The following is a 27,002-nucleotide window of genomic DNA, read 5'->3' as shown; positions in this document are numbered from 1 at the left end:
GCCTGGCATTACTGCAGACCCCACAGGTTGAAGGTTCAGTCCCCTTTATTCTGCTGCCCTTCAGACACCAGCCGCAAGTCTGAGTTGTCACTGGGCTTCTAACTGGCCAGCTATAAATCAGAGGTTCCCATGACCCCCTCCTTGAGTTTGACAGTTAGCCAGAATGGCTCACACAACCTAGGAAAACAGCTTACTTACAATTAAGAGTTTATTATAAAAGGACACAACTCAGGAACAGCCAGATGGACAAGCTGCGCAGGGCAAGGTCTGAGGTATTGGGGGTGGAGCATACAGCTTCCCTGCCCTCCCTGGGAGCTGCCCTCCGACATCTGCAGGTGCTCACAACCTGGAAGCTCTCTGAACTCCATTTGGAGTTTTGAATGGAGGCTCCCTTACACAGGCAGGCATGATTGATTAAATCATTGGCCATTGGTGGTCAACTCAGCTTCTAGCCCTTCTCCTCCCCAGAAGTGGGGCTCGGGTGAACTGGAAGTCCCAACTCTCTAATCATGTGGCTGGTTACCCTGGCAACCAGCCCCCATCCTTAAGGGCTTTCCAAAGTCACTGACTGCAGCAACATAAACTCTGGCGTGTTTGCAAGGGGCTTCTGAAAAACAAGATGCCCCTTTGACCTTTGTCACTCTTGTGCCTTTTCAGGAGTTGGGGATAAAAAGCAAATATTATAAGGAAAGATGCTCCTATTGCTTTTCAGATTTAGGAGATTACAACAGTTTTAGGTGCTCTGGCCAGAAGCCATGGATGAAGACCAAAAGACATATTTCTTCTCTCACAGCATCACCCCAGACCTCTGTCAAGCTCCAGCCTCACATCCTCCTGCCCACACAACACCTGCATTCGACACCTCAAAGCAAACTACCAAAGGCAGTCAGGGTGTCCTTCCACCTGTGCCCCAGGCTCCTCCATCCCCATGGTGGCACCGCTGGGCACTCAGGTGCCTCTTCCTCACCCTCCAAGTCCAGCCCGCCCACGGTTCCCATCTGTCGGTCTCCCAGATGGGTCCTGAATCCGTGCCCATCCTAACTTTCCTGCTCTCAACACGCTAGCCCATCTTCTCACCTCACTTCCATTTTTACCTCCCCCACCCAGCAGCCAGTTATCATTGTAAAATCAAACAAATCGGTAGGTGAATGGATAAACAAAATGAGGCCTATCCATGCAATGGACTATTCAGCCATAAAAAGGATGGGGAGCTGGCACATGCTGCAATGTGGATGAATCCAAAAACATGCTGTAAGAAATAACATGCTGCTGTCACCAAAGGCCACACTGTGATTCCATTTACATGAAATGTCCAGAATGGGCAAATCCACAGGGTCAGAAAGCAGGTCAGTGGGTGTTCAGGGCTGGAGGAAGGCGGAAGTGGGGAGTAACTGCCATATGGGTATGGTTTCCTTTTGAGATGATGAAAAAGTTCTGGAACTGAGTAGTGGTGAAGGTTGTACAACATTGTGAATGTACTAAATGCCACCAATTGTATACTTTATAATGCCTGAAGTGGTAAAGTTTATGATATGTGTGTTTTACCACAATTAAAAAATTCAAACTATGTCCCTCCTCTGCTTAAAATTCCCCTGGTGTCTTGCCCTTTGCATGAACTCCAGCCCTTCCTATTGGCCTCTGCTCTCTTCTCTGACCAACTTCTCACCACCCTTTTCCCCTCCTACCCCATCTTGATAATTCTGGCCTCTAGTTTCTCAGCAGGCCAAGTTCTTTCTCTCCTCAGGCCCTTTGCACGTAGTTTCCTCTGCTTAAAAGATTTTCTCCTCTCTTCACGGTAGGCTGTACCTCAGCTTTCAGTATTAATTTAAATGTCACAGAGAGGCCTTCCCTGACTATCCTGCCTCGGTGGGGCCTCATCTCTGTCCCCACCACCATAATTCTCTGCCATGCCTGCTCGCCGTGTCTTTCATAATACCATAACCGGGTCTTTGTGTGCCTCTCTATAGGAAGTGAGTTCCATGACAGAAGGAGGGCCCTGTCTGTCTCGTACCTCTGTATTCTCACTGCCTACCACATAGTTGCCTCTGTAACTATTTGCTGAAATAATGAAGGATCACACAGCTAGCAAGGAAAGAGATGGAGGCAGGATTTAAACCCAGGTCTCTCTGATGCCAACCCCTGTGTTCTTTCTACTCTTCCATGTGATTCTGATCTATGAAGCAGAAGTTGAGCTGTCAGGAAGGGGGTCAGAGTTAGCCATGACCTTTTAATGTAGCTACATTATTACACCCAAACCTTATGCACATATCGTGTGCCTGTCACTACTATAAGTGAATCACATCTGCTGGCAAAGGAGCTACTAGACCCAGTTGGCAGATGTAACTCTGGGAAATCCAAACAGAACCCCCATTTCTCTGTTACTTCTCTTTCCTTCTTCCCATTTTCACATATTCTCCCAGAGCCAGGAGATGGGAAACTGGATCCTGATTCCTAAAAAATATAGAAATAGGTCCCTGCTGGTAGCCCCAGTCTCCAGGGCATGGGTCAGTTTGGCAGCTGCAGGCTTTTCCAAGACCACTGCAAGGTGGGGCACAGAGAAAGCACACGGGAAGAGTATTGAATGACGCCTCCAGCAAGAGTCAGCCAGAGGATCAAGTTCTGGGCAGAGTCTGAGCCTTACCTTAGCAGGGCCTGTTGAGGCCACCACCTGTTTGTACTAAGCTTATAGTTATAGTAAGGACCATTATTAAAGTTGACAGAAAGAGGATTTCAGCTTTGAGGTGGGCAGGTAGATGAGGTGATACCTGATATCGGTTCCCTCTGCCCTTCTGCACACTAAAGGGGTGAACGCAGAGAACAGTCCAGTCCACATACGCTCCCTCTCCATCTGTCTAGCTGGCTCTGGGAAAGGAGGGGAGTTTGTAATAAAACATGGGTTTCAAGTTTAAAATGGACCAGACTATACCTTAGAGACTGGAATGGGACTGTTCTAATAACAGTGTGGCTGAGAAGTCAAATCAGACCAAGATTTTTTTTATTTTACTGAGGAATCATTTTTCTAAATTGAAGTATCATTGATATACAATCTTATGTTGGTTTCAAATGTACAACACAGTGGTTCAACAGTTACCCATCTTATTGAATCCTCACCCCCTCTAGTGTGGTTAATATCTATCAATGTGGAAAGATGCTACAGAATCACCGACTCTATCCTCCATGCTGTGCTACCGTCCTTGTGACCAGCTTATATTGTGATTGAGAACAATTGAGCTCCTTTATCACCCTCACCCCTCCCTGCTATCCACCCAACCCCTCCTTCTTGGTAACCACTAGTCACTGCTTAGTGTCTATGAGTCTACTGCTGTTTTGTTCCTTCTGTTTTGCTTTGTTTTTATACTCCACAAATAAGTGAAATTATATGGTATTTGTCTTTCTCCACCTGGCTTATTTCACTGAGCATAATACCCTCTAGATCCATCTATGTTGTTGCAAATGGCAGGATTTCTTTTCTTTTTATGAATGAATAATATTCCACTGCGTATATGTACCACATCTTCTTTATCTATTCATTTATTGATAAACACTTAATTGCTTCCATATCTTGGCTATTGCAAACAGTACAGCAATAAGCATAGGGGTGCATATATCTTTTTGAACCAGGGATTTTGTTTTCTTTGGGTAAATTCCTGGAAGTAGAATTACTGGGTCAAATGGTATTTCTGTTTTGAGTTTTTTGAGGAACCTCCATACTGCTTTCCACAATGACTGCATACCAGTTTATATTCCCACCAACAGTATAGGAGGGTTCCCATTTCTCCACATCCTTGCCAACACTTGTTATTTCTTGTCTTTTGGATAGTGGCCATGCTAACTGGTGTGAGGTAATATTTCATTGTGTTTTTGATTTGCATTTCCCTGACGATTAGCAATGTTGAGCATCTTTTTGTGTGCTTGTTAGCCATTTGTATCTTTTCTTTGGAAAAATGTCTGTTTAGGTCCTCAGCCCATTTTTTAATCGGGATTTTTATTGTGTGTTGAGGCATTTGAGTTCTTTATGTATTTTGGATGTTAACCCCTTAACAGATGAGTCATTTATGAATATATTCCCCCATACTGTAGAATGCCTTTTTGTTCTGCTGATGGTGTCCTTTACTGTACAGAAGCTTTTTAGTTTGATGTAGTCCCACTTAATTCATTTTTTATTTTGTTTCCCTTGCCCAAAGAGATGTGTCCAGGAAAAAAACTGCTCATACTTATGTTCAAGAGATTTTTGCCTATGTTTTTTCCTAAGAATTTTATGGTTTCATGACTTACATTCAGGTCTTTGATCCATTTTGAGGTTACTTTCGTATATGGGATTAGACAATAATCCAATTTCATTCTCTTGCATGTAGCTGTCCAGTTTTCCCAACACCAGTTATTGAAGAGGCTGACTTTTCTCCCTTGTATATTCATGGCTCCTTTATAGTATATTGACTATATATGTGTGGGTTTGTATCTGGGCTCTCTATTCTGATGCATTGGTTGATGGGTCTGTTCTCATGCCAGTACCCTACTGTTTTGATTATTGTGGCTTTGTAGTAGAGCTTAAAGTCATGGAGCATAATCCCCCCAGCTTTGTTCTTCTTTCTCAGGATGGCTTTGGCTACTCGGGGTCTTTTGTGGTTCCCTCTGAATTTTAGAATTATTTGTTCTAGTTATTGAAAAATGCTATTGGCATTTTGATAGGGATTGCAGTGAATCTGTAAATTGCTTTGGGCAGGCTGGCCATTTTGACAATATTAATTCTTCCTATCCATGAGCATGGGATAGATTCCCATTTACTGGTGCCTTCTTTAATTTATCTCATAAATGTCTTATAGTTTTCAGAGTATAGGTCTTTCACCTCCTTGGTTAGGCTTATTCCTTGGTATTTTATTCTTTTTGATGCAATTATAAATGGAGTTGTTTTCCTAATTTCTCTTTCTGCTGGTTCGTTGTTAGTATATAGGAATGCAAAAGATTCTGTGTATTAATTTTGTATCCTGCAACTTTGCTGAATTCATTTATTAGTTCTAATAGTTTTTTTTTTTTGTGGAGTTTTTAGAGTTTTCTATGTATAATATCATCAGACCAAGATATTTATAAGAAAGCTGCTACCCAGTGGGAGGTAGGGACAGGACTGAAAGAGCAGACTCAGTAGAAGCTAATGGAAACAGTTCCCCTGTGGGAGGCAGAATACAGCTCTCCCCAAAGTAATCACATCCTAACCCCCAGAACCTGTGGATATGTGACCTCACATGGCAAAAGAGACTTGATTAAGTCAAGGGTTTTGAGATGGGGATGTTATCCTGGATTATTCAGGTGAGCCCAGTGTAATCCCAAGTGTCCTTTTAGGAGGGAGGGAGAAGCATCAGATCTAGAGGTGATATGAGGATGGCAGCAGAGGTCAGAGTGATGTAGCCAGGAGCCCAGGGATAGAGTGCAGGCACCTCTAGAAGTTGTAAAAGACAAGGAACCGGTTCTTTCCTAGGGTCTCCAGAAGGAACCAGGCCTGCAGAGAGGTTGATGTTCACCCTGTAAGACCTGTTTGGACTCCTGACTTCCAGAGCTGTAAGATAACAATGTTGTGTTGTTTTAAGTCCATGGGTTTTGGTAAGGTGTCATAGCAGCAAAAGGAAGCTAGTACACCTCCAAGGAGTTGAGATTCTTCCCACCCTCAACTAAACCAGAGGGAGGGAGACAGTGGCTAACAACTGATTCCAACGTGAACAGCCCAGAAATGAAGCATGAACAGAGTGCAGGTAAGCCCCAGCCAGGAAGCCCACAGGGAAGGAACATTGGTCCTGGAAGGTGAGAAGGAGTCAGCCTGAGCAAGGGGTGCAACCTCCAGGCAGGCCCTCAGGCAAGGACCCTGTTCACCTCCGGTCTCAGCCTCTCATCCAGGGGCACCCGGACAGCTTCAAGGTGAGCCCCTTCACCACCTGCATGGTAGATACGGTGTAGGGGGCCAGCAAGGCCACTCAGAGCCACTCCTCGGTGATCAGGAGGTGGGGGCTGCTGCCAGAAGCCAGGCCCTCCTTCCCTGCGAGTGTGGCAGGGACGGGGTGGACTCGCCACTGCTCAGTCGCGCCGTAGGAAGGAAGTGGTTCCCTCCTCCCACCCCTTTGCTCAGGCTCGCCTGGCCAGGATTCTCGTGACTCGAGTTTGGCTCCCACGGGCGGGACCTTTGTTCATCTGCGGGACGGCGGGAGGCTCTGGCCTGCGGAGCGGGAGGGGCCGGGTGGGGGAAGCCGCAGACCCGTGGGAAGGCCAACACACAGGCCGGGGCAAGCACAGGGCCACAGACCCACTAGAGTGGGAGCCGCGGCGCCCTGAGTTACAGGGCGGGAGGGGCGGGCGGAAGGGCGGCGCGGCGGCGCGGAGCTTGCAGTTGCTGCGGCGGCAGCGGGCAGGAGGGGCGCGCGGTAAGTGCTCCCGGCCTGGGCGCGCAGCCCTCTGCGAGCGCGCCCAGCCCAAGCCCCCCGGGGAGCTGGGACCCCAAGGGGGCCCCCAGTCACCCCCGTGTCCTACTGTTTCTCAGTTCCGGCCGACGCGGATTGCCCCGGGGCCCCTGCCTTGCCCAGGATACTGGGGTCCTGCGGAGCTGGAGGGCAGAAGGAGGCACGCAGGGGACCTATCAGGGAGGCCCCGCTTGGCCTCAGTTATCTGCCCTTGAAAGTGGAATTATTGATAAGAACTACCCTTTGGTCTGGCGTGCTTACTTGGGCCAGGTGCTCACCTCATCATACGCTCAGCGGCAGCAGGTGAGGTAGGTGTAACCTCCTTGTCTCATTCTTACAGGTGAAAACACCAAGACTCAGAGAGGCAAAGCCACTTGCCTGGGGGCACACAGCCAAAGGAGGCAGAGCCAGAACGTACGCCCAGGTTTGTGTGAACCCCTAAAGCCTTTTATTTCTCATCCCTGCCCCACTAGGGAGACTGCAGGGAGAGAAGGGGAGTAAAGGCAGCACGTGGTGTCCCAGGAGGAGGCTGGAAGGAGGCAGCTGCCTATCCCTGCAGGAAGAACCCCTACAGCAGCAAACCCTTCACTTGGAAATATTTTAAACATTTGCCTCTTGGGGTAAGGAGTGCCAAGGAACAGGACTGGTGGGTCCCAGCCAACTTAAACTCCAGGATGCAGAGAGGGAGCATTGCATCCCCTCCAGAAAATCCTAGGCTTTTACCCTGCTCCTCTGCTTGGGTGCAGGGGCTTTTGCAGGCTTAGCCATGGGACTTCATCTTTCTGGGCCTCTGTTTTCTCATTCGTCCTATGGGGTTAAACATGAGACCTATCTCATAGGATTGCTGAGAAGATTAAATGAGATGGTTGGTGTAAAGGCTTAGCCCAGCACCAGGGCGAGGGGTACTTCCCAGCTGTGCGTCCTCCATTTCAACCCTCTGAGAGTACTTCTCTGTCCCTGGACACCTTTAACCTCAGGCTGATCAGGGCCATCTGAGATCTGCAATATTTCCGGACAGCCCCACCAGCAGCTGGAAGCTTCCTGAGCAAGATCAAGACTGAGGGCAGCAACTTCTCCCCCTCTGGCTCCCTGGGGGGAAAGACTGGTAGGGACAGGTTTTAAAAATCTTTGGGCTGAGGCTTGCACAATTCCAGAACTGCTCTGCAGCCTCCAAACCCTCCCTGGCCACTGGCTTCGCAAGAAGGAGGAAACCCAGAGTATTCTTGTCCCAAAAACTGTTCCTCTCCTCATATACCTAGGCCAGCAGCAAATCCTACCCCTCAACATACTCTGAATCAGGTCACTCCTCTGCATCCCCATCCCAATCCCCAAATCCAGGCCACCATCATCTCTTGCCTCCTTGTGGCCTCTCTGCCATCACCCTTGACACCCAAATCCTCGATATCATCTGCCAAGTCCCCTACGTGATCTTGACTCTTGTCTTCTGCTGCCATCCTCACTTCACTGCTCACTGCAGGCACACTGGCCTCCTCTTTCTTCCTTGGACCTTTGCAATCTCAGGACCTGAGTATATGTTCTTCCTTCTCCTGAGAATGCTCTTCCCTACCATCTTCTTGTGATTTACCTCTTTGCCATTCAGGGATCACCATAAAAGTCACATACTCCAGTCTTCCCTGACCACCCTATCTACATTCAGGAGCCACCCTCACCTGCTATTGCATCACTCTCTTTCTTCCCGTGCTTAACCCTGAGTGATGTTACCTTGCTTACATGTTTCCTCATCTCCCTAGTTAAACTGTCGGCTTACCAGGGCCCTGAACGTTTTCTTTCCTCTTCATTTTGGATTCCCAGAACCCAGCATATTGCCTGGCACATAGTAAAGGTGCTGCAGGGAGAAAAGGGGAGTAAAGGCAGCACGTGGTGTCCCAGGAGGAGGCTGGAAGGAGGCAGCTGCCTATCCCTGCAGGAAGAACCCCTACAGCAGCAAACCCTTCACTTGGAAATATTTTAAACATTTGCCTCTTGGGGTAAGGAGTGCCAAGGAACAGGACTGGTGGGTCCCAGCCAACTTAAACTCCAGGATGCAGAGAGGGAGCATTGCATCCCCTCCAGAAAATCCTAGGCTTTTACCCTGCTTCTCTTTGTAAGCAGTATGTGCAACCATCAGAGTTCTACTTTTCTTCTCATTGCTTAACAGCATTCTTTCCACATTTCTACATAGACCTCAAAATTGTCATTCCTCCTAACAGCCCACTGCCTTCCTCAGCTTTTATCTAAAGTGAAGCTTGTGGCTGTTTCTGCATTCTAGCCAACATCCACCTTAGCTTTAAAGATCATTGTCCATACTGCACATATTTTTTGCTACCAAATGATTTCTTTGAGATACTGTTCTCAAACTGTTGTGTTCAAGTCAAGGGTATGATTATTTTGAAGGTACTTGCCACTTATTGCCAGATGGCTGTTTAGAAAAACTATCCCTGGCAATGTGTGCAACTTTCCCTATAGCTCCATAAGCATTGGGGTTTATCATTTTTATTTGTTTTGTCTAGTTTAATGGGGGGGGATCTAAATTTAATGATAGGTTTAAATTTTCTGTTGCTCGAATTAGTGAAGCTGGGTGTTTTTCTATGTATATACTAATTCTGTTTCCTGTCTTGTGGAGGAAGGAAATCTCCAGGGCACTTTAATTCCTCCCTTCACTTTTGTTTGTGGTGATGGTTCTACTTGAGCCCATCTTGGAAGAGCAGTGAGGAGGGCCTCCAGGGACTGGACAGGAACACACTAAGCTGAACTCTGCTGGCTACAGAAGCTGCTCTGCCAGTCAACCAGGAAGAAAATCTGAGAGTCCTGTATACCCTCAGTTTAGTACTATGGGGAGAGAAAGAACTATTTTTTAAGTCTGTGGATATTTTTTATTACAAAATGGTGTACAGAGTTATTCACTGGAACACTGGGGCAACCAAATATTGGGCAACAGTCTAAATAATGCTGATCACTAGTAGGTCTATACAAATTCCTATAGGGGAATCCTCTGTAGTCATTGCAAAACAGTACACTTGATCTAGAGCATACTGACCTAGAACAATCTCTAAGATACTGTATCAGTCTCCTGTGGCTGCTATAACAAAAGACCACCACTTTGATGGCTTACAACAACGTAAATTTATTATCTTACAGTTCTGGGAGTCAGATGCCCAAAATCAGTCCAGTGGGCCAAAATCAAGTTGTTGGCAAGGCTGCATACCTTTTGGAGGCTACAGGGGAGAATCTGTTTCCAACTTTTAGAGGCTGCTCATATTCCTTGGATCGTGATCCCATACCTCCACCTTCCAAGCCAGCAGCAGAACATCTTCAAATTTCTCTCTGACTCCAGTCTCTGCTTTCATAGTCAAATTTCCTTCTATATTGGATTCTCCTGCTCTATTCATAAAGACACTTAGATTATAATGGGCCCATCTAGATAATACTCCCATCTCAGCATCCTTAATTTAATCACACTGGCAAAGTCCCTGTTGCCACATAAAGTGACATATTCACAGATTCTGGGGATTAGGATGTGTGCTTCTTTGGGGAAGCTGTTATTCAGCCTATTTCACCCTTAGGGGAAATGAGCAAGGTGAGAGCAGTGTGTGTGGGCTCGTATTTAAGGAAAAGAGAGAGAGAGAGAATAGAAATGTGCTAGAGAATGCAAAGAATACTCCCGAAGGCCGAAGGCCGTATGGGAAACTGGTAAGAGTGGTTCCTTCTGAGAAGAATGGGTAGAAAGGAGCCTTACTTATCATACTGTATCTTTTTGTATTATTTAAGTTTTTACTACATGCATACACAACCTATGTTAAAAATAATTTAAAAAGTAACACATACTCATTGTAGAATTCAGACATCCCAGAAGCAAAGAAAAAACACTATCCCCAAATAATACCTTTTTTCTCCAGCAATAATCACTCTGAAGAGTTTGGCTATATCCTTATAGACTTTTAAAAAATGCATATGTAATTTTTTTGCAAAGAGATGGTCATACCTTACACACTGTGCTATGATGTGATTTTTTATTTTGGCTTACTGTATTACTCACAACTTTCCTCATCCACATTTGAAGATCTAACCGTACTAGAGCTTCTCAGTGCTCAGATGCCCTTTAACTGACTTAACCAGACCCTCCCTGTTGGATATTTAGATTCTTTGCTGCTTTTCAGAACAATCGTAACACTGTGATGTCTGTCTGTCTTGTTTCTTTTTAACTTTAGTGAAATTAACCATTTTAAAGTGAAAATTCAGGGACGTTTAGAACATTCCCATTACCATGTAACCACCACCTCTGTCTAGTTTTGGAGCATTTTCATCATCCCAAAAGGAAACAGCGCACCCATTCAGCAGTAACTCCCCATTCCTCCCTCCCACCAGTCCCTGGCCTGCTTTCTGTCTCTACAGATGTGCCTTTTCTGGATATTACATATCAATGAAATCATGTAATATGTGACATTTTATGCTTCTTTCAATGAGTGCAATGTTTGAGAGGTTCATTCATGGTGTAGCATGTGTCAGCACTTCATTTCTTTCTATGGCTGGATAACATTCCATTGTATGGATATAACATCTTTTATTTATCCATTCATCCATTAGTGGACCTTTGGGTTGTTGTCACATTTGGGCTGTGAATATCCATGTACATGTATTTGTGTGAGTGCCTATTTTCAGTTCTTTTGTATGTTTACCCAGGATGTACATCCCACTACATATACTTTGAGCTTTATACTACTTGCAGCCACTGTTAACTTAAGCAAGTTAAAAATAATTTGTAAGAAAGTGTTGCAAAGCACACACTAAGGCAAATGATAGCAGGATGACAGATCCGAACAAATGTTTTCTTCTTTTCCAGATATGGACGACAGGAAAATGGACACCTGGGATGAAAAGGTAAATTGATTCTGGTGGACCAGCAGTGTTAAAGGACCTCTGGCCTTGAGAAGATAACTCTGTTTGGTGTTTCTAACAGAGGGAAAACACCTGTGCAGGTGTTGCCACCATACCAGTGTTTAAAGTCACAAGGGTGAAAACTAGAAGGAATTCATGCAACCTCAGGTAGCCTGATAATCTGAATCAGACCATTCAAACTCCAGTTCTGCATCTTAATGACCATATGTCATTAGCCCAAGCCCTTCACCTCCCTGAACCTCAGTTTTATTATCTGGAAAATGGGGGAAATCTACCTACCACACTGTTCCTTAAGGCTTGTTGGGAGGAGTTGAAACAATGGTCTCAGAATGTGAGGTCAATACTTAGCCCACAGGGGCTCTTCCCTACTGCCCACTTCACAGAGAAAGATACTTGGGCACAGAGAAGATTTGTTCAAGATCACACAGGTAGGAAGTAGCAGAAATGGGATTTCAACCTGGCCTGAGCCCATAGTGAATGCTTTGTCTGCTGTATCATGCACTGTCTCAAGCAGCACTAATAAGCTCTGTCCTTAATATCTGGGGTGCAGGTTCGTTGTGCTTGGGGGCCACTGGTTATGCAGGGTGGGGACTGATGGAGAGGAAGTGTTGGATTTCATCCCAGGTATTCACCTGGCGGTTCTGGGGGCCTCACCAGGCAGTGCTGTCAGGGCCGTTAGCCATCTCAGGCCGAGAGGCAGGGTATGGGGGGTTGGTGATGACGACCCTGTGGCTTATCAAATTGCTGACCCCTTTAATTGTAAGGGTCATTCTGATTTTAGGGCTGTTTACAACGTGGGAGGTAGAAATGACCAATGGCACTTTTTAGGATACCACCCATTCTGATTTCAGAAATGTTGACATACGAGGAAAATGTCCATCTTTAAATTTATGAATTATGGTGACAGTAGTAGTAATAATAACACAGGCAACCAGCATCCGTTGAGCACTTTGTGTGAGGCATGTGCTGAGGACTTTGTGTGTATTTATTTCTTTAATCCTCACAACAGCCCTTATGACAGCATGAAGTACTGTTATTCCCCCCATCTTACAGATAGGGAAGTTGAGGCACAGCAAGGTTTAGCAACTTGCCCAACAGCTGGCGAGAGGTTCAGACCCTCGCAGCTTGGCCCCGGTGGTCTTAATCACTGTGATTGTGCCCTGTACTGTTTTCAAACACAAATCTCTCCCAAAGATAGGATGAGTTTCCATGGGGATGAGCCTGGAGAAGAGTCCAGCCAGGCAGGAAAGAAGCTGAAAGCGGGGAGCATGGGAGCAGCAAGGGCTCTCAGGGAGCACTCCTTCCCTCATTCACGAATCCACCTGACAGATGTTTATGAAGCACCGTGTGCCGCATGAAACATAGCTATCAGGCCACAGCAGCCAAGCAGGGGACTGGTCCCTGCCTGCCCGCAGTGTCCTCCCCAGCTGGGAGACAGACCCTTATCAAGAAGTCACAAAGTTGAATGTATGAAGGTGCACATGGAGAGAGCTGTAAAGGAGAGGCCCTGGGCAAAGTGGGAGCTTCCCAGGGGCCACTGGGACCTTCAGATCACAGAGGCCTCCCTGAGCTGAGACCTTGAGGGCTGCAGGAGGAAAACTGAGAAGGTGTCCTGTCAGAGGAAGCAGCCTGAGCAGAGGCCAGGAGGCAAATGGGAGTGAAGCCTTGGTGGGAAACTTGGTGGGGGGTCAGGAGGTGCTAAGACTGGAGAGACAAGGCCATGCAGAGCCTAGGGGACACTGAAAGTTTTGGTGGTGGTTCTAAGAACAGTGAGCTGGCAGTGCACGGGTATGAGCTTGGCAGCAACTGATCAGGAACTGGGCTTGGAAAAGTCCCTGGTGTTGTGTGGAAATGGCTAGAAATGCCAGAAAGGACAGGGAGGTGGGGAGCCCTCCTGCAGGGAAGCAGGGGCATGGCAGTGGTGCTGGAGAGAAGTGAGCTATTTGGGAAGGATTTACTGAGTGCTGTGGAATGCACACAGAATGTAGGAGTGGTGTTTCTCTTGGAGCGTCATGGAAGGTTCTGCAGAGGAGGAAGCCTTTGAGCTGGACATTGGGATTTGAACTTATGGGGTTGAAGGAAAGGGCATTTCCAGCAGAGGGAACAGCATGGGCAAAGGCCTGGAGGCAGGCTCAGGTAGAATTCTACAGCGAGAAGGGGAGTGGGGGTGATGAGTGGTTGGTGAAGGGCCTTGAGTGGCCTGCTGAGGAGTCTGCACTGGCATCAGAGTGAGCCTTGGTTCCAGAGCAGAGTTCCTGTTAACCTGGGAGATGCTGACCTCCAGCCTGGTCCAGCCAGTCTTGGGATGCTCTGTGGCTCTAGGGGCTGAAGGCCTGGAGGAAGCTAGTGAGAGCAGTGGCTCAGGGCTTGACAGCCTAGGTTCAAATCCTGTCTCTACCTCTTGCTGGCTGTGTGACCTGGAACTGGTTTTGGAATCTCCCTGAGCCTCCATGTCCTTGGCTGTGAGTGGGCTTGACAGCCATATAGAGTTGTGACAGTTCCTAATAAGATCTGGGAAGCATAGCCCCTGCCACCTGATTGTAGTTGCTCCATGAGTTCCAGTTATTATTATTAATCAAAGAAAGGCAAGCAGAAACAGTTCATACTTTCCTTCACTTGTAATTCCCTATTAAGTTAGGCAAACTAAGAAGCAAGCAGAAATGCTCGATGCTGGTTGTTGGTAATACAACAGGGAGGGGCTAGATCAGCCTGTACAGATGTTCTGGAAAAGAATTCAGTAGTGTGTATCAAGAATCCTGAAAATGTTCATAGTCAAACCTGATCATCTCACTTATGGGAAAGGAAACAGCCCATAACAAGAAAAAGGTGTCACTTATGGCACCATATTCCTTAGCACATAAGACACCATAGATTGTAGATACACCATTATTTTATGTACTATGAAGAAAAAAATGTGCTGCCATTTACCGTGATATAATGTGACACAGTGCTGACAGTGGACACTTGTAAGACACACTCAGATTTCAGAAATGTTAAAAGATGAGAAAGTCTTAGAATTGGTGATAAAGGTGCTAAAAATGAGGAGCAGTTGGTATATGCAATAGTGAGAGCATTGATTCCTTGGTAAGCACTCAGCCATTAGAAAGGCAGAAGTCTGATTCATGTAACTAGTGGAAAAAATAAGACACAAAATTGTAGTCAGTCTTTGATCATAATTGCAAAAGATACATAGATTAAAGAGAGGTAAGGGACAAGTCTGGTGTGTTGGGATTATTGTGAATTGATTTCCTTTGGCTCATGTTTTCACATTAGTAATACCAAAAGGAATAGGTCTAGGGCAAAGTTCTTCTCATTGGGGTGAAGGAAAGCAAGTAAAGCTGGGGGGACAGTGTCCAGGAGGGTCTGGCGGTCTCAGTGAAGCTAGGGAGCTACAGGGGTGGGGTGGGGGATGAGGTTCCAGAAACCCAGGGGAAGCAGGGTTGGAATGCAGACCCAAGGGCACACCTCGGGGAACTCCAGGGGTGGGGCCTGTCTGACCTCCCACAGAGGCCAGTGCCAGGGGCTGGCCCAGTGGCATTGTGGGAAAGTTGGGCCAGGACCACCTGTAGCAGATGCGCCTCTACAGGTTCAAAGAACAAGTTCCATTGAGTAATTGACCCTTATGGAGTTAACTGTGTTTTTTAAAAATTGTTTTAATAGGATTGCTTTTAGAATATTTTTAGTAGTCTGGCTCACCTAGTTTTTGAGGGGAAAACAACTGATTTGAAGGAGAAATTGTTGGGGTTTTTAGCTGTGATTCAGACCTGATTTGCCGTAGCCAGCCCTGTACGGGGGCTCAGCAGACTGGACACCTGCCCTCCTTGGAGTCTGCTCTGCCCCTGCACCCTCCCTGAAGGCCTGTGAGCTGGCAGCAGTAGCGCTCCCTCCTAGAGGTAAGGAGTCCACAAGACCTGCATGGGAAGCACTTACCAGGGTGTCGGCTACAGCAGACACCTCAGACCTGGAGCTGTTGACTCCATTGGGATAGACTGGGTCTTCAGCCCAACAGCTGACCTGCTCCTCGTCTCAGATGATTGCACATCACCAGCCCCATCTGGGGAACCTGACAGCCAGCTGTGCTTAGCAGTCCTTGTGGCCCTGTGGCTCATTTGTCATGAGATGCCTGGAGGCTCTGTACTCACTTCCGTTGCTGGTCCTGGACCTTGGCACCTTATAGGAGCTCCCAACACCCAGGCCATCCACAGATCAACCAAGTCAAAGTCACAATCTTGGTGCCTGGGATCCAGGGCCTTGAGGTTTTGTACAGCTTCCAGGTGGTTCCAGTGTGCAACCAGAGCTGAGAAAACCACTGGTTAGACTGTGCCTGGACAGGGCCCCCTCCGCAGATCAAACCACAGCAAGACAGGAGAGAGGGGTGCCCTAGACGCTGTTATCCCCTTTGCCACGGCTGAAGCATTGCGAAGCCACTGGGGTCGGGGTGGCCCAGAAGACTGGTTTTTTTCCTGAGCTTGTGTGTGTGTGTGTGTGTGTTTGGTATGCTTTTGTAAACAAATGGCAGCATGACTTTATGCCTAACACAGCTGATGTCACAGCCTTTGGACAAGATTGTCACCTCTGACGATCGTCTCCCCGCCCCAGGGAAATAGGATACACACCCTTCCCATACCTGTGCCTTTCAGATTCAACCCATTGATGACTCCTAAAATGCATTAGTGGGCTATAATCAGCCTTTAAAGGAATGAAATAGAATAAAATGGAAAACATAAGAGTTCACACACAAGTAACTTTAGCCTTGGTCATGGAACATGTATGTGTCACTGTGTACTAAGAGGCAGGATATAACATGCATTTCTTACTGAGTAACCCTGGGGAGAACTCCCTGCCCAACACTGGCCTTCACCAGCTCTGAGCCGGGTCCTCGGCTGCATTCAGAGCCGTGATGTGGGCAGAGGGGGCCCCGGCCAGGCAGCCTGCATGGGAGTCCAAATGCTGCTTCTCGCCGGCTATGTGACCTGGGACAGATTGCCTGGCTTTCCTGTTCCCAGTTTCCTCGGTTAGAAACGGTGAGGACCTCATGAAGTTGCTGCAGTGTGTTATAAGGGCTTCCACAGAGCTCAGAAATGGCAGGTGCTCTGGGCATCGTCACGGTCGCTGCAGTTCCCACTGCCATAAATGCTGGTTCCTGCATCAAACCCACCCAGCCTCATGATTGTCTTGCCAGGTTGACAGATGCATTTATCAGGACAGGAGGGATCCAGACATGACAGGAAAGGAAAATGTTGGCGGGCATGGCTCTGGGGCAGTCGGTCAGGCTCCTCGGCCTAAGTAGCCCTGCCTTCCCAGCAAGCTGGTCAGCTACCAGTGGGGGTTGTTTCAGAACCTCAAACTTCCTCCCCACCCTAGAGAAGGAAAAGCTGCAACGCTTATTTAAAGACTTCCCTGATCTTAAAAATAGGCATTCCTCAGAACACTATCCCCCAGGGGCTGGGGGGTGGGGCTGGGGCAGGTGGGCTCACTCCTGCCTCCCTGCAGAGGAGAGATCTGCTCAAGGGATCCAGTCTACCATCCAGGTGTGTCTAGGGGGAATCTGCAGTCTGCCAGTTGTGTAGGATACGGGGTGAGCCAGGACCCACTCAGTCTCTGCCCTGATGGCAGGTGACAGACTCAGTCACACAAACAAGTGGACCTGACTCCACAGGGAGGAGTATGGGACCATGTGCCAGTACAGCAGGAGGTATACCTGCTGAGTTTCCTGGGGCTGGAATGCTTGAGGAAGACCTCCTGCAGCAGGAAAAGAAGATAAATGACCAGGTGGAGGGAGGGTGGGCAGGAAACCGCATGTACGAAGGCCTTGTGGTTGAAGAAATCTATTGAGTTACCAAGGGCTGAATGGAGACTGGCCAGAGCAGAGAGACAGAGGAAGGTGAGGTCAAGTGGGCAGGCAGAGGCCACAACATGCAGAATGGGCCTGGGCCTGAGCAGGGCACTTAGGTTTTAGTTTTTAAGAGCAGTGGAATGCCAAAGAAAAGTTATAAATAAGGGAGTCTGTCAGGGGTCCCCAATATCACTCCAGGTTCAGTGATTCACTCGGAGGATTCATTAGACTCAGAACACAGTACCACGCATGGCTCAGATTTTTGCAGCAAAAGGGATGCTGTCATACCTTGTTCATTGCTGTTTACAAATATTAAATTTTTTACAAATTGAGGGTTTGTGGCAACCCTACATTGAGCAAGTCATTGGTATCATTTTTCCAACAGCATTTGCTCACTTTGTGTGTCTATCACATTTGGTAATTCTCACAGTATTTCAAACGTTTTCCTTATTATATTTGCTAATGTGATCTGTGATGTTTGATGTTACTCTTGTAATTGTTTGGGGGGGCCATAAACCACACCCATACAAGACAACAAATTTAATCGATAAATATTGTGTGTATTGAGACTGCTCCACTGGCCGGCATTTCCCCAAGCACCTCTCTCCCTCTTCCCTGAGACAGAGCAATGTCGAAATTAGGCCAGTTAATAACCCTGCAATGGCCTCTAAGTATTCAGATGGAATGAAGAGTCTCACATCTCTCACTTTAAATCAAAAGCTACAAATGATTAAGCTCAGTGAGGGAGGCACATCAAAAGTCAAGATAGACTGAAAGCCAGGCCTCTTGTGCCAACAGTTAGCCAGGGTGTGAATGCAAAGAAAAACTTCTTGAAGGAAATTGAAAGTGCTACTCCAGTGCACTCATAAATAATAAGAAAGCAAGACAGCCTATTGCTGATAAGGAGGAAGTTTTCATGGTCTTGACAGAAGATCAGACCTGCTTCTGTAAGCCAAAGCCTGGACCAGAATAAGACCCTGAGCCACTTCAGTTTTGTAAAGGCTGAGGGAGGGGAGGAAGCTGCAGAAGAAAAGTGTGAGGGTAGCAGAGGCTGGTTCATGAGGTTTAAGGAAAGAAGCCCTCTCCATAACATAAAAGTACAAGGTGAAGCAGCAAGTGCTGAGGTAGAAAGTGCACCATTAATTGCATTAATATCAAGATCATTAATGAAGGTGACTAAACAATAGATTTTTAGTGTAGATGAAACAGCCTTATATAAGAATACGCCATCTAGGATTTGTATAGCTAGAGAGAAGAAGTCAGGGACTGACTTCAGAGCTTCAAAGGGCAGGCTGACTCACTTGTAAGTACTAATGGAGCCGGTAACCTTAAAGCCAGTGCCTATTGACCATTCAGAGAATTCTAGGCCCTTAAGAATTGTGCTAAATCTACTCTGCCTATAAATGGAACCACAAAGCCTGTATGACATACATCTGTTTACAACATGGTTTCTTAAATATTTTAAGCCTACTATTGAGACCACTCAGAAAAAAAGATTTCCTTTCAAAATATTACTGCTCATTGACAATGCAGCTGGTTGCCCAAGAGCTCTGATGGAGATGAGCAATAAGATTCATGTAGTTCTCATGCCTGCTAACACATCCATTCTGCAGCCCATGGGATCAAGGAGTAATTTCAGTAATTTCTTATTTAAGAAATATATTTCATAAGACTGTAGCTCCCATATATAGTAATTCCTCTCATGGATCTGGGCAAAGTCAATTGAAAACTTTCTGGAAAGGATTCGCTGTTCTAGATGCCACTAAAAACAGTTGTGGCTCATGAGAAGAGGTCAAAATATCAGCATTAACAAGTTGGAAGAAGTTGATTCCAACCTTCATGGATGACTTTAAGGGGTTCAAGACTTCAGTGGAGAAAATAACTACAGGTAGAAATAGCAAGAGAACTAGAATTAGAAGTGGAGCCTGACAGTACAACTGAATTGCCACCATCCCATGATAATACTTCAGTGGATGAGGAGTTGCTTCTTACAGATGAGCAAAGAAAGTGATTTCTTGAGATGGAATCCACCCCTGGTGAAGATGCTGTGAAGATCGTTGAAATGACAACAAAGGATTTAGAATATGACATAAACTTAGTTGATAAGGCAGCAGAAGGGTTTGAGTGGATGGATTCCAATTTTGAAAGTTCCGCTGTGGATAAAATGCGCTCAAACACCGTTGCATGCTGCAGAGAAATCGTTCATGAAAGGAAGAGTAGTCAGTTGCTGCTGCGAACTTCACTGTGTTCTTATTTTAAGAAATTGCCGCCCCAGCCTTCAGCAACGACCACCCGATCAGTCAGCAGCCATCAGTGTGGAAGCAAGACCCTCCACCAACAAAAAAATTATGATTCACTAAAAGCTCAGATAATGGTTGGCACTTTTTTTAAGCAATAAAGTATTTTTAAATGAAGGTATATACATTGTTTCTTTAGACATAATGCTATTATATATTTAATAGACTATGGTATAGTGTAAACATAATTTTAATATGCACTGGGAATCCAAAAACTACATTAGACTTGCTTTGTTGCAATATTTGCTATATTGCAGTGGTCTGGAACCAAACCCACAATACCTCCAGGGTGTGCCTGTACAAAGACAACTCAGCAAAGGGAAAAGGTACGTGAAGTGAAGTCCAGGGAAGCAGGCACTGCTTCCAGCGTCCTCTCGAAGGGGAGTCATGCAGGACTCGCTTGATTCCTGCAGCACCAAATGGTGACATGTATGAAATGCTGAAAGGAAGGGAGCTTGTTAGAGCCTCAGCACCCAGGGTTTTACTGGGGCTGGTCACATAGGCACCGTCCGCCTAGCACTTACAAAAGAAAGCAGGTGGTCAGCATAAGCCCCGTAGTTCATACAAACAGTCTAGGCTGGGTGAGCTGTTCTTATCAGGGAGTGGTGGGAGCGCTCCTGAGGTCCAGGTTCCCAGATGCCGGCCAAGAGCCACGCAGACTTCCCGAAGCACAGCAGCCTCAGGCCTTTCTGCACAAGGAGTGACATGATTATGTTTGGAAAAGTGCTCTGGGCTGTTGATGCAGGACGCAGGAGTGACCAGTGAGTGGTGAGGGGCTGATGCATCCTCCAGGTGAGAGGTAGAGGCAGGGCCTGGGCGGGGTCGAGGACCAGAGAAGCAGGTGGGTTCTAGGGTCATTTAGAGGGTAGCATGGGCGATGGTGCTGTGGGGGAGGGAAGGCAGAGTGGGGGCTTCTGGGCCCCTGCCTGTGTGTGTCTTAAGACCCCTGACCCGGAAGGCAGACCCAGGGGCATGTCCGCAGCCCATCTACCGACTGGTGGTGGATGCCATGTTGCAGGGCCTCAGTTTCCCATATGCTAAGGGCGGAAGATAGCATCTCAAAACCTTGTTTCCACCTCTGCAAAACACCATTCTTGTTACTTTAAAAATATCAGCCTTTTCTGCCCTTCGGTAGAGCATCTTGGGAAAAAAAAAAAGCTGGTAGATCTGAGTTCAAACACTGGCTTTACCACTTGTGAGTCTTTGTTCTTAGCTATTTGATCAGCTCTGTTGCTTTGGTTTTCCTATTCAGGGATTCCAATAATGTACATATTGGTTCATTCTTCCTCCTCTCCTTCCCCCAAATACTTCGTTCTCATGACTCAGTTCTCTGCAGGCTAGATCTCCCTCCAAAAATAGCTATGTCTTATGGATAACCTAATAGAATACAAGTTGAGTTTCTCTTAACCATCCAACCAAATCCCACTCCCTTTCTAGAGGTAACCATTTAGTTTGGGTTGTTGATTTTTGCCTGTTCCTAACCAAGAGGGAATGATATGGTGCATTCTGGTCTGTGACATGCTGGTTTCCCCTCAGATCTAACCGCCGTGCCGCGTCCTCCAGCATGAGCCTGCCACGCAGTGGTGAGCACTGGGCTCTGAGGCCATCTGCAGGTTTGCCTGCGGTAGCAGGCCTGCAGCGAACATCCATGTACTCAGATGATAAGGACATTTTACATCTTGACAGAACCGGTTTAAGACTGATTCTCTCCTTTCTCCTATGCCTGGCACATAAAGATACTTACACATTTTTTTCAAAAAATGAAATAAACTGTTCTATTGCCCTCCTAAAAAGGGCATACCCCCTTTCATGCCCACCAGGGGGTACATAGGTGTGCCCCCTTCCCTATGCCTGTCTACCTGCCGCACCATGGGACTTTGGGCATTTTGTCTCCCCTCCTTGCCCTCAGTTTCCCCTCCTGCAGAATGGAGGGTCTGCCCCCCTGCCCTGCCTACCTCTCAGGATGGTTATGAGCATCACAGAGAGCAAAAGGGGGATGCAAATGGCCTGTAAGCTGTGAGCAGAAAACAGCAGCTACTGCCAGGATTTGGTTCAGGAACAGGCTTCCTCCGAGTGGTTCTGTGACCTCTGAAGAAGCCTGATCCCTTCTCGGGGCCCAGGATGGATGTGTGGTCCTGGTTATGGGCACATGCCATCTGTACAGCTTCCTGAGGCCGCCATAACCAAAGACCACAGACTGAGGGGCTTAAAACAACAGAAGCTTCCTCTCGCAGTTGTGGAGGCCAGGGCCCAAAATGGAGGTGTTGGCAGGGCCCGTTCCATCCCTGTCTTCCAGCTTCTGGGGGCTGCTGGCTTCCTTTGTGTTCCCTTGCTTATAGATTCATCCCTCCAGTCTCTGCCTCCATCTTCACGTGTCTTCCCCTCTGTGTGTCCTCTCCTCTTCTTATGAGGACACCAGTCATTGAATTTAGGGTCCACCCTAAGTCCAGGGTGATTTCATCTCAAAATCTTTAATTTTATCTGCAAAGACCAGTATTCCAAATAAGGTCACATTCTGAGGTTCCAAGTGGACGTGACTTTGGGGGCAGCCACAATGACACCCACTATACCCCCCCACCAGGCAGGTCTCCCATCACTGGCTGCCTGGCTTTTTCTCAAAACATGGGCTCCAGGTCATACCACCCAGGGGCAGATCCTGGCTCTGCCATTTTTGAAGTGTGTGACTTTGGACAAGTCACCTCCCTCACCAAGACCCCAAATGACGGCCTCAACCTGAGAGAGTAGTTAGGAATTAAAATGAAATCATGTGTTTAAAGAATTTAGTGGTGTGCTAACATAACAAATGATAAAACAATCAGTAATAATATATGTCACTGCTATTGGGTCTTACTGGAGTTTGGGGCAGGGGTGTGAACTAATAAGCAAATCAGGTCCCCAAAAGTAGGCTCTGGGAGGGAACAGGGAAATGGAGACCTAAGGGTCATTGGGAGTCGGCTGAGTTTCTTAAAAAGTACCTTTATCTGTGACTGTTGGATGACCATGAAGTAGGGACTTTCCTCTGTACAGACGGCAGCTTCAAAGCCTATAAAAATAGACATTCATAAGAACATTTCTTCTCCATCTCTTTCTTTTCATTTCTCCCCACTCTCCCAGGTAGTAATTCTTGTGGTATGACACCTGTCATGTGTAAAAGAGAAGTAGGCGAGATGCTTGCCTTTGAGGGGTAGCTCCTGTGGTTTTGCTGTTGATCGCTTATTAAATATTTATTGAGCCCCTCCCTACAGTTGAGGCAGGAAGAGTCTGTGCCCTCCAGAGCTCACAGAGCAATGCAGGAGGCGGATGATGCCAAGATGTCACAGCGCTCATTAGTAAGTGGCCTGATGGGGAAATAGAGGAAGAACCCTTACCCAGTGGGTGGCGGTTAAGGAAGGCCTCCTTGGGGTAAAATCTAGACATTTGTAAGACCTGAAAGAGAAGTAGAGTGAAATAAGCAAAGGCTATTCTAGACAGTGGGGACAGGCCATGAGACATCCTGGAAGCAAGATGGCATGAGGTTCATTCTAGAACCACAAGGCTTTTGGTGTATCCAGAGTGTGGCAGCACTGGGGGCCTGGGAGGAGACTAGTGTCTGGGGAGACCAAGAGAGATTTGCCTGTGTCTGGAAGGCAGTGGTCAGCAGGCACGGGGAGGGCAGGAGCAGGGACACAGCCAGGCCAGCACTGGAGAAAGGTGCCCCTGGCCACTGCTGTGGGGAGGAAGGACTGGGGCAGGAGGAGGCTGGCACAGAGGTGCTTGTGGTAGGAGAGGGTTAGGCAGAGAGGAGAAGATGACTGGTGCCAGATTGACAGGGCTTGAGGGAGGGAGGAGCCCCCAAGAGTGACCTTTGGCTCTTGGCTTGGGCAGGGTGGATGCAATGATAAACCCAGGGGAACATGGAAGGAACAGTAGCTTTGGGGGAAAAGATAATAGTTCGGTTTGGGTCACAGTAAATTAACAACCTAGCCAGATATCAGACAGAGGAGCCGCACTGAGAACACAGGTACAGAGAGAGCACCAAACGGGAGAGCACCGGGACAAGGTCAGGGCTGGGGTCTCGAGGAATCCAGTGTCATGGGGCAGGGTTACCGTACAGGAGGCTTTGAGAAGGGTAGCCTCAGGAGAAAAATCAAAAGATTGTCAGACAGACCAAGTCACCAGTGTGAGAGGATGCACTCGGTCAGGTGGGCACCAGAGTCACGAGCTTTGACACGAGAAAGGTGGCCCTGGGGAGAGCGGGGTTGGAGGGTAGTGGGATAACAAAGGCTAATGCAGGGAAGACGAGGATGGGGGTGTCCCGTGCCGGGACTCTGCTGGTCTAGAGTCTCAGGGTTGCCAGGGACAGAAACAACTCAGCTTGAGCTGCAGAGGGAATCTGTCTGGTTCACATGGCTGAAAAGTCTGCAGGTTGTAGAGGCCAATTAGTAGTGAAGTGAAATGTCCACTGACAGTGAAGAAGTCAGAGGAGTAGGGGTAAGAGTTTTTGTTGTTGAAAAAGACCAATAATAGCCAGCGCTTAGGAAGGGGAAGCTCCAGGCCCTAAGGTTAGTGCTTTGTGTGACTCACTGAGTCAGTCCTTCCATCTGCCCAAGCTGGGTGGCCGGAGCCTGTGAGCTGAGAGGTCAGAGTGGGTGGTGATGGTGCCGAGGCCCATGACATTTTTGCCATCAGCCATGTCTTTGCCCTTTTCTGGAAACTTTCTGCTTCTGGCATGATGTTTTTGACTTAAAACCAGAGTTGTTTTCTGCTCTGCTGGAAACCATAAATATTTTCATCCCAAATTACTGAAAGTTGCTTCTTTACTGGTGGCAAGTTTTCAGAAAGAAAAAATATCTCTCCTGTAAAATGTAGGTGTGGCTTTTGCAAAGCACTCAGGCTCCCACCATGCTGAGAAATAGCACAGGAGGTTTCCATTCTGGCAGGTGACGTGTTTTAGGGGAAGTTTTGGTCAGTAGCGGCCCAGAGGGCTTCAGGACAGCCCTGGGAACGTAGCGATGAAAGGTCCAGCCTGAGATAAGCCGTGCCTGGCGTAGGACACAGGGTACCAGGGTCCTCAGCCACTTGATGGGCTTCTGCTCTAGGTCAGATGCCACATGAGACTCTGGGAACATAGAGCTGCCTTCATGGATCTTAAATGCTAGTGCAGAAAAAGAATAAACAACAGCACGCAAACACAATTATAGTTAGAAACTGTGATAAGGGCACTTGAAGAAAAAGTGAGCAATATAAAGAGAGGTTATAACATTGAGAAGGAGTTTGATTTAGATTTTAGGGGTCAAGAAGGGCCTCTTTGAGGAGGGGACAATTCAGCTGAGAATTGAAGCATGAGTCAAAATGAGCCATGTTCAGTGTGGGGAGAAGAGCATTCCAGACTGAGGAAAGAGCCCACACGAAGGCCTGGGGAGGGGAGCGTGTGGATCCCTGGGTGCGGCAGCCAGCGAGGCTGAGTGTGATGAGCAGGTCATGGGGAGGAAGATGAGGCCAAGCCCCATAGGGCCATGTGCGTACTGCATGTGAAGGATCTTGGATTCTTATCCAAAGAGCGGAAGTAGAGAGCAGTGATGTGATCAGGTGCTGTGGTCAGAGGTAAGGGTTTATAAAACCTGCTCAGACTGTTGAGTGGAGAAGGCACTGGAAGAACCAGGTCTGTAAGGAGGCCACTGCAGTCTTCTGGGAGAGAGGATGAAGACTTGGACTAGGCTGGTGGTGCAAGAGGAAATGAATAGTGGAGGTGAGGAGAAGAGAGCCAGACAAGCCCAAGTGTCATCGATGGGGAGAAGACTCCTAGGAAGTTATTACACAGTGGTCATAGCTGTCCCTGGGCCTCTTAACATTCTGAGGAAGTCTCAAATAAGGGGCTCCCCAGGTGCCCAAATAATATGGGAAACTGGGCAGGGGAGGCAGCCAGGAGTCCAAACCACTGGATTCCTGGATGTAGCATTTTGGGGGCAACACCCACCTCCACTCACATCACTCACAACCTTGCCCTGCCCTCTTTGGGAACTTCCCCAGGGCACTTAATACAAAGCAAGGGTTCTGGGAGGCTTATGAAAGAGGTATGGTATCCTTTGACCAAATTTGGAGCTTGGAAACATACCAGGTACCACAGAACAGGTGCAAGGATAATGGACTGGGGGCAACACAGCTGGAGTCCTATTCCCAAGTGCACTGCTGCTGGCCACCTGAATGGGGAGATCAGACCAGGTAATCTCTTTGGGCTCTAACCTTTCCTAAGCTTATGAAACCTATTATGAAAAAAATCTGAGCATGCATCGAAGGTGTTTTACTTTACTTTGGGAAATGTCAAAATATGAAAAGAATAAAATATTATCAAATACTTACATAATTGTCATCCTGAATTGACAACTATTAACATTTTGCCTTATTTTCCTCAGATCTTTTTGTAACTTAAAAAGGTGTTTTTCAGATAGCTTTCAAGTTGTTTTTTGATTCCCTCCATTTTCAGCCCTTCCCCTCCTTGAGTCAACCACTATTATGAATTTAGCATCTCCTTTCAGTTCATTCCTTTTTGTGTTTGTCCTTGGTGTTCATTGAGCAGTTCATATGTTTCTATGTTCTTATCAATTTGGAATTTTTTTCAGCCATTATCTATCCAAGTGTTTTCCTGCCCTAGTCTATCTTTCATCTCCAGGTTCATATATGTGAGACCACTTCATATTGTCCCTGGGTCTCTGTTCTTTGTCCTTGCAGCACGTCTACCTGTTACTTTCTATTAGTCCATCTTTAAGTTCACTGATCTTTTCCTCTGCAGTATCTAATCAGCTGTTGAGCCCAAGTGATTAAAATTGAACAGTATTTAGTAATATTTTGTATGTATTTTAAATTTTTTACTTAAGTAGTATTACATTGTTCTTCTATATCTTCCTTTTAAACTCAACATATTTTTAGATATCCACGTTGCTATATCCATTCAGTCCCTTAAATATTTGAGTGTTTTGAGTGGTAAGTGGAAGATACTGAGTATACAGTTGCACAATATGGGAAGAGTCCCACCTTCGTGGGACTCAGAGTCTATAAACAGATTTTTAAAAGGATATAATATCATGTCAGACACCAATAAGTGAAATAAAGAAAAATGAGCAGAATAAGGTGATGCAGTGTGACTGGGGGAGGGTGACCAGACAAGATGTCAGAAGAAGTGATATTTGAGCAGAATCCTGACTTATGTGAAGGTGTGAGACATGCAGATATCTGGGCGAAGAGAATCCCAGAAAGAGTGACTTAAGTGTGCTGACAAACCATTTGAGAGCTTTAAGGAAGGACATGACATGGTCTTATGTAAGTTTTAGAAAGTTCTTTCTAGTTGTTGAATGGAGAATGGATTTGGGGAGGAAGTGAGGAGGTGCCACAGTAATCTGGGCAGGGGATGGCAAGCAATGGTTGGCTTGGGCCAGGAGATAGCAATGGAGAGGGCAGAACTGTTCTTACTTGGAATGTAGTTTAAAGGTAGAGCCAATGAAATTGACTGTTAGGCAAACATTGAGTGAGAGGGAAAGCTGGGTCAAGAATGAT

General features: G+C 46.9%; 1 protein-coding gene across 6 annotated transcripts in view; it reads left to right on the top strand.

Annotated features, from left to right (window-relative positions):
• Positions 1 to 6,212: 6,212 nt before the first annotated feature.
• Positions 6,213 to 27,002, top strand: part of HVCN1 (hydrogen voltage gated channel 1) — a 34,853-nt gene continuing 14,063 nt past the window's right edge. The window contains exons 1-3 of one of the 6 annotated variants that reach the window (XM_017665977.3): positions 6,213 to 6,407; positions 6,784 to 6,867; positions 11,284 to 11,321. In XM_017665977.3, coding sequence (XP_017521466.1) covers positions 11,286 to 11,321 — 36 coding nt within the window. In that variant the 5' untranslated portion in view covers positions 6,213 to 6,407; positions 6,784 to 6,867; positions 11,284 to 11,285. Of the gene's footprint in view, positions 6,408 to 6,783; positions 6,868 to 8,286; positions 8,432 to 11,283; positions 11,322 to 22,700; positions 22,802 to 23,765; positions 25,674 to 27,002 lie in introns of those variants that run through there. The other 5 variants (XM_037014175.2, XM_073223708.1, XM_017665978.3 and 2 more) reach the window with 5 other exon arrangements.

The sequence above is a fragment of the Manis javanica genome, chromosome 15 (genome assembly GCF_040802235.1).
Source record: "Manis javanica isolate MJ-LG chromosome 15, MJ_LKY, whole genome shotgun sequence".
NCBI classification, from domain to species: Eukaryota; Metazoa; Chordata; class Mammalia; order Pholidota; family Manidae; genus Manis; species Manis javanica.
Note: the sequence above shows the minus strand (reverse complement) of the source record. Positions and strands in the feature narration are given on the sequence as shown.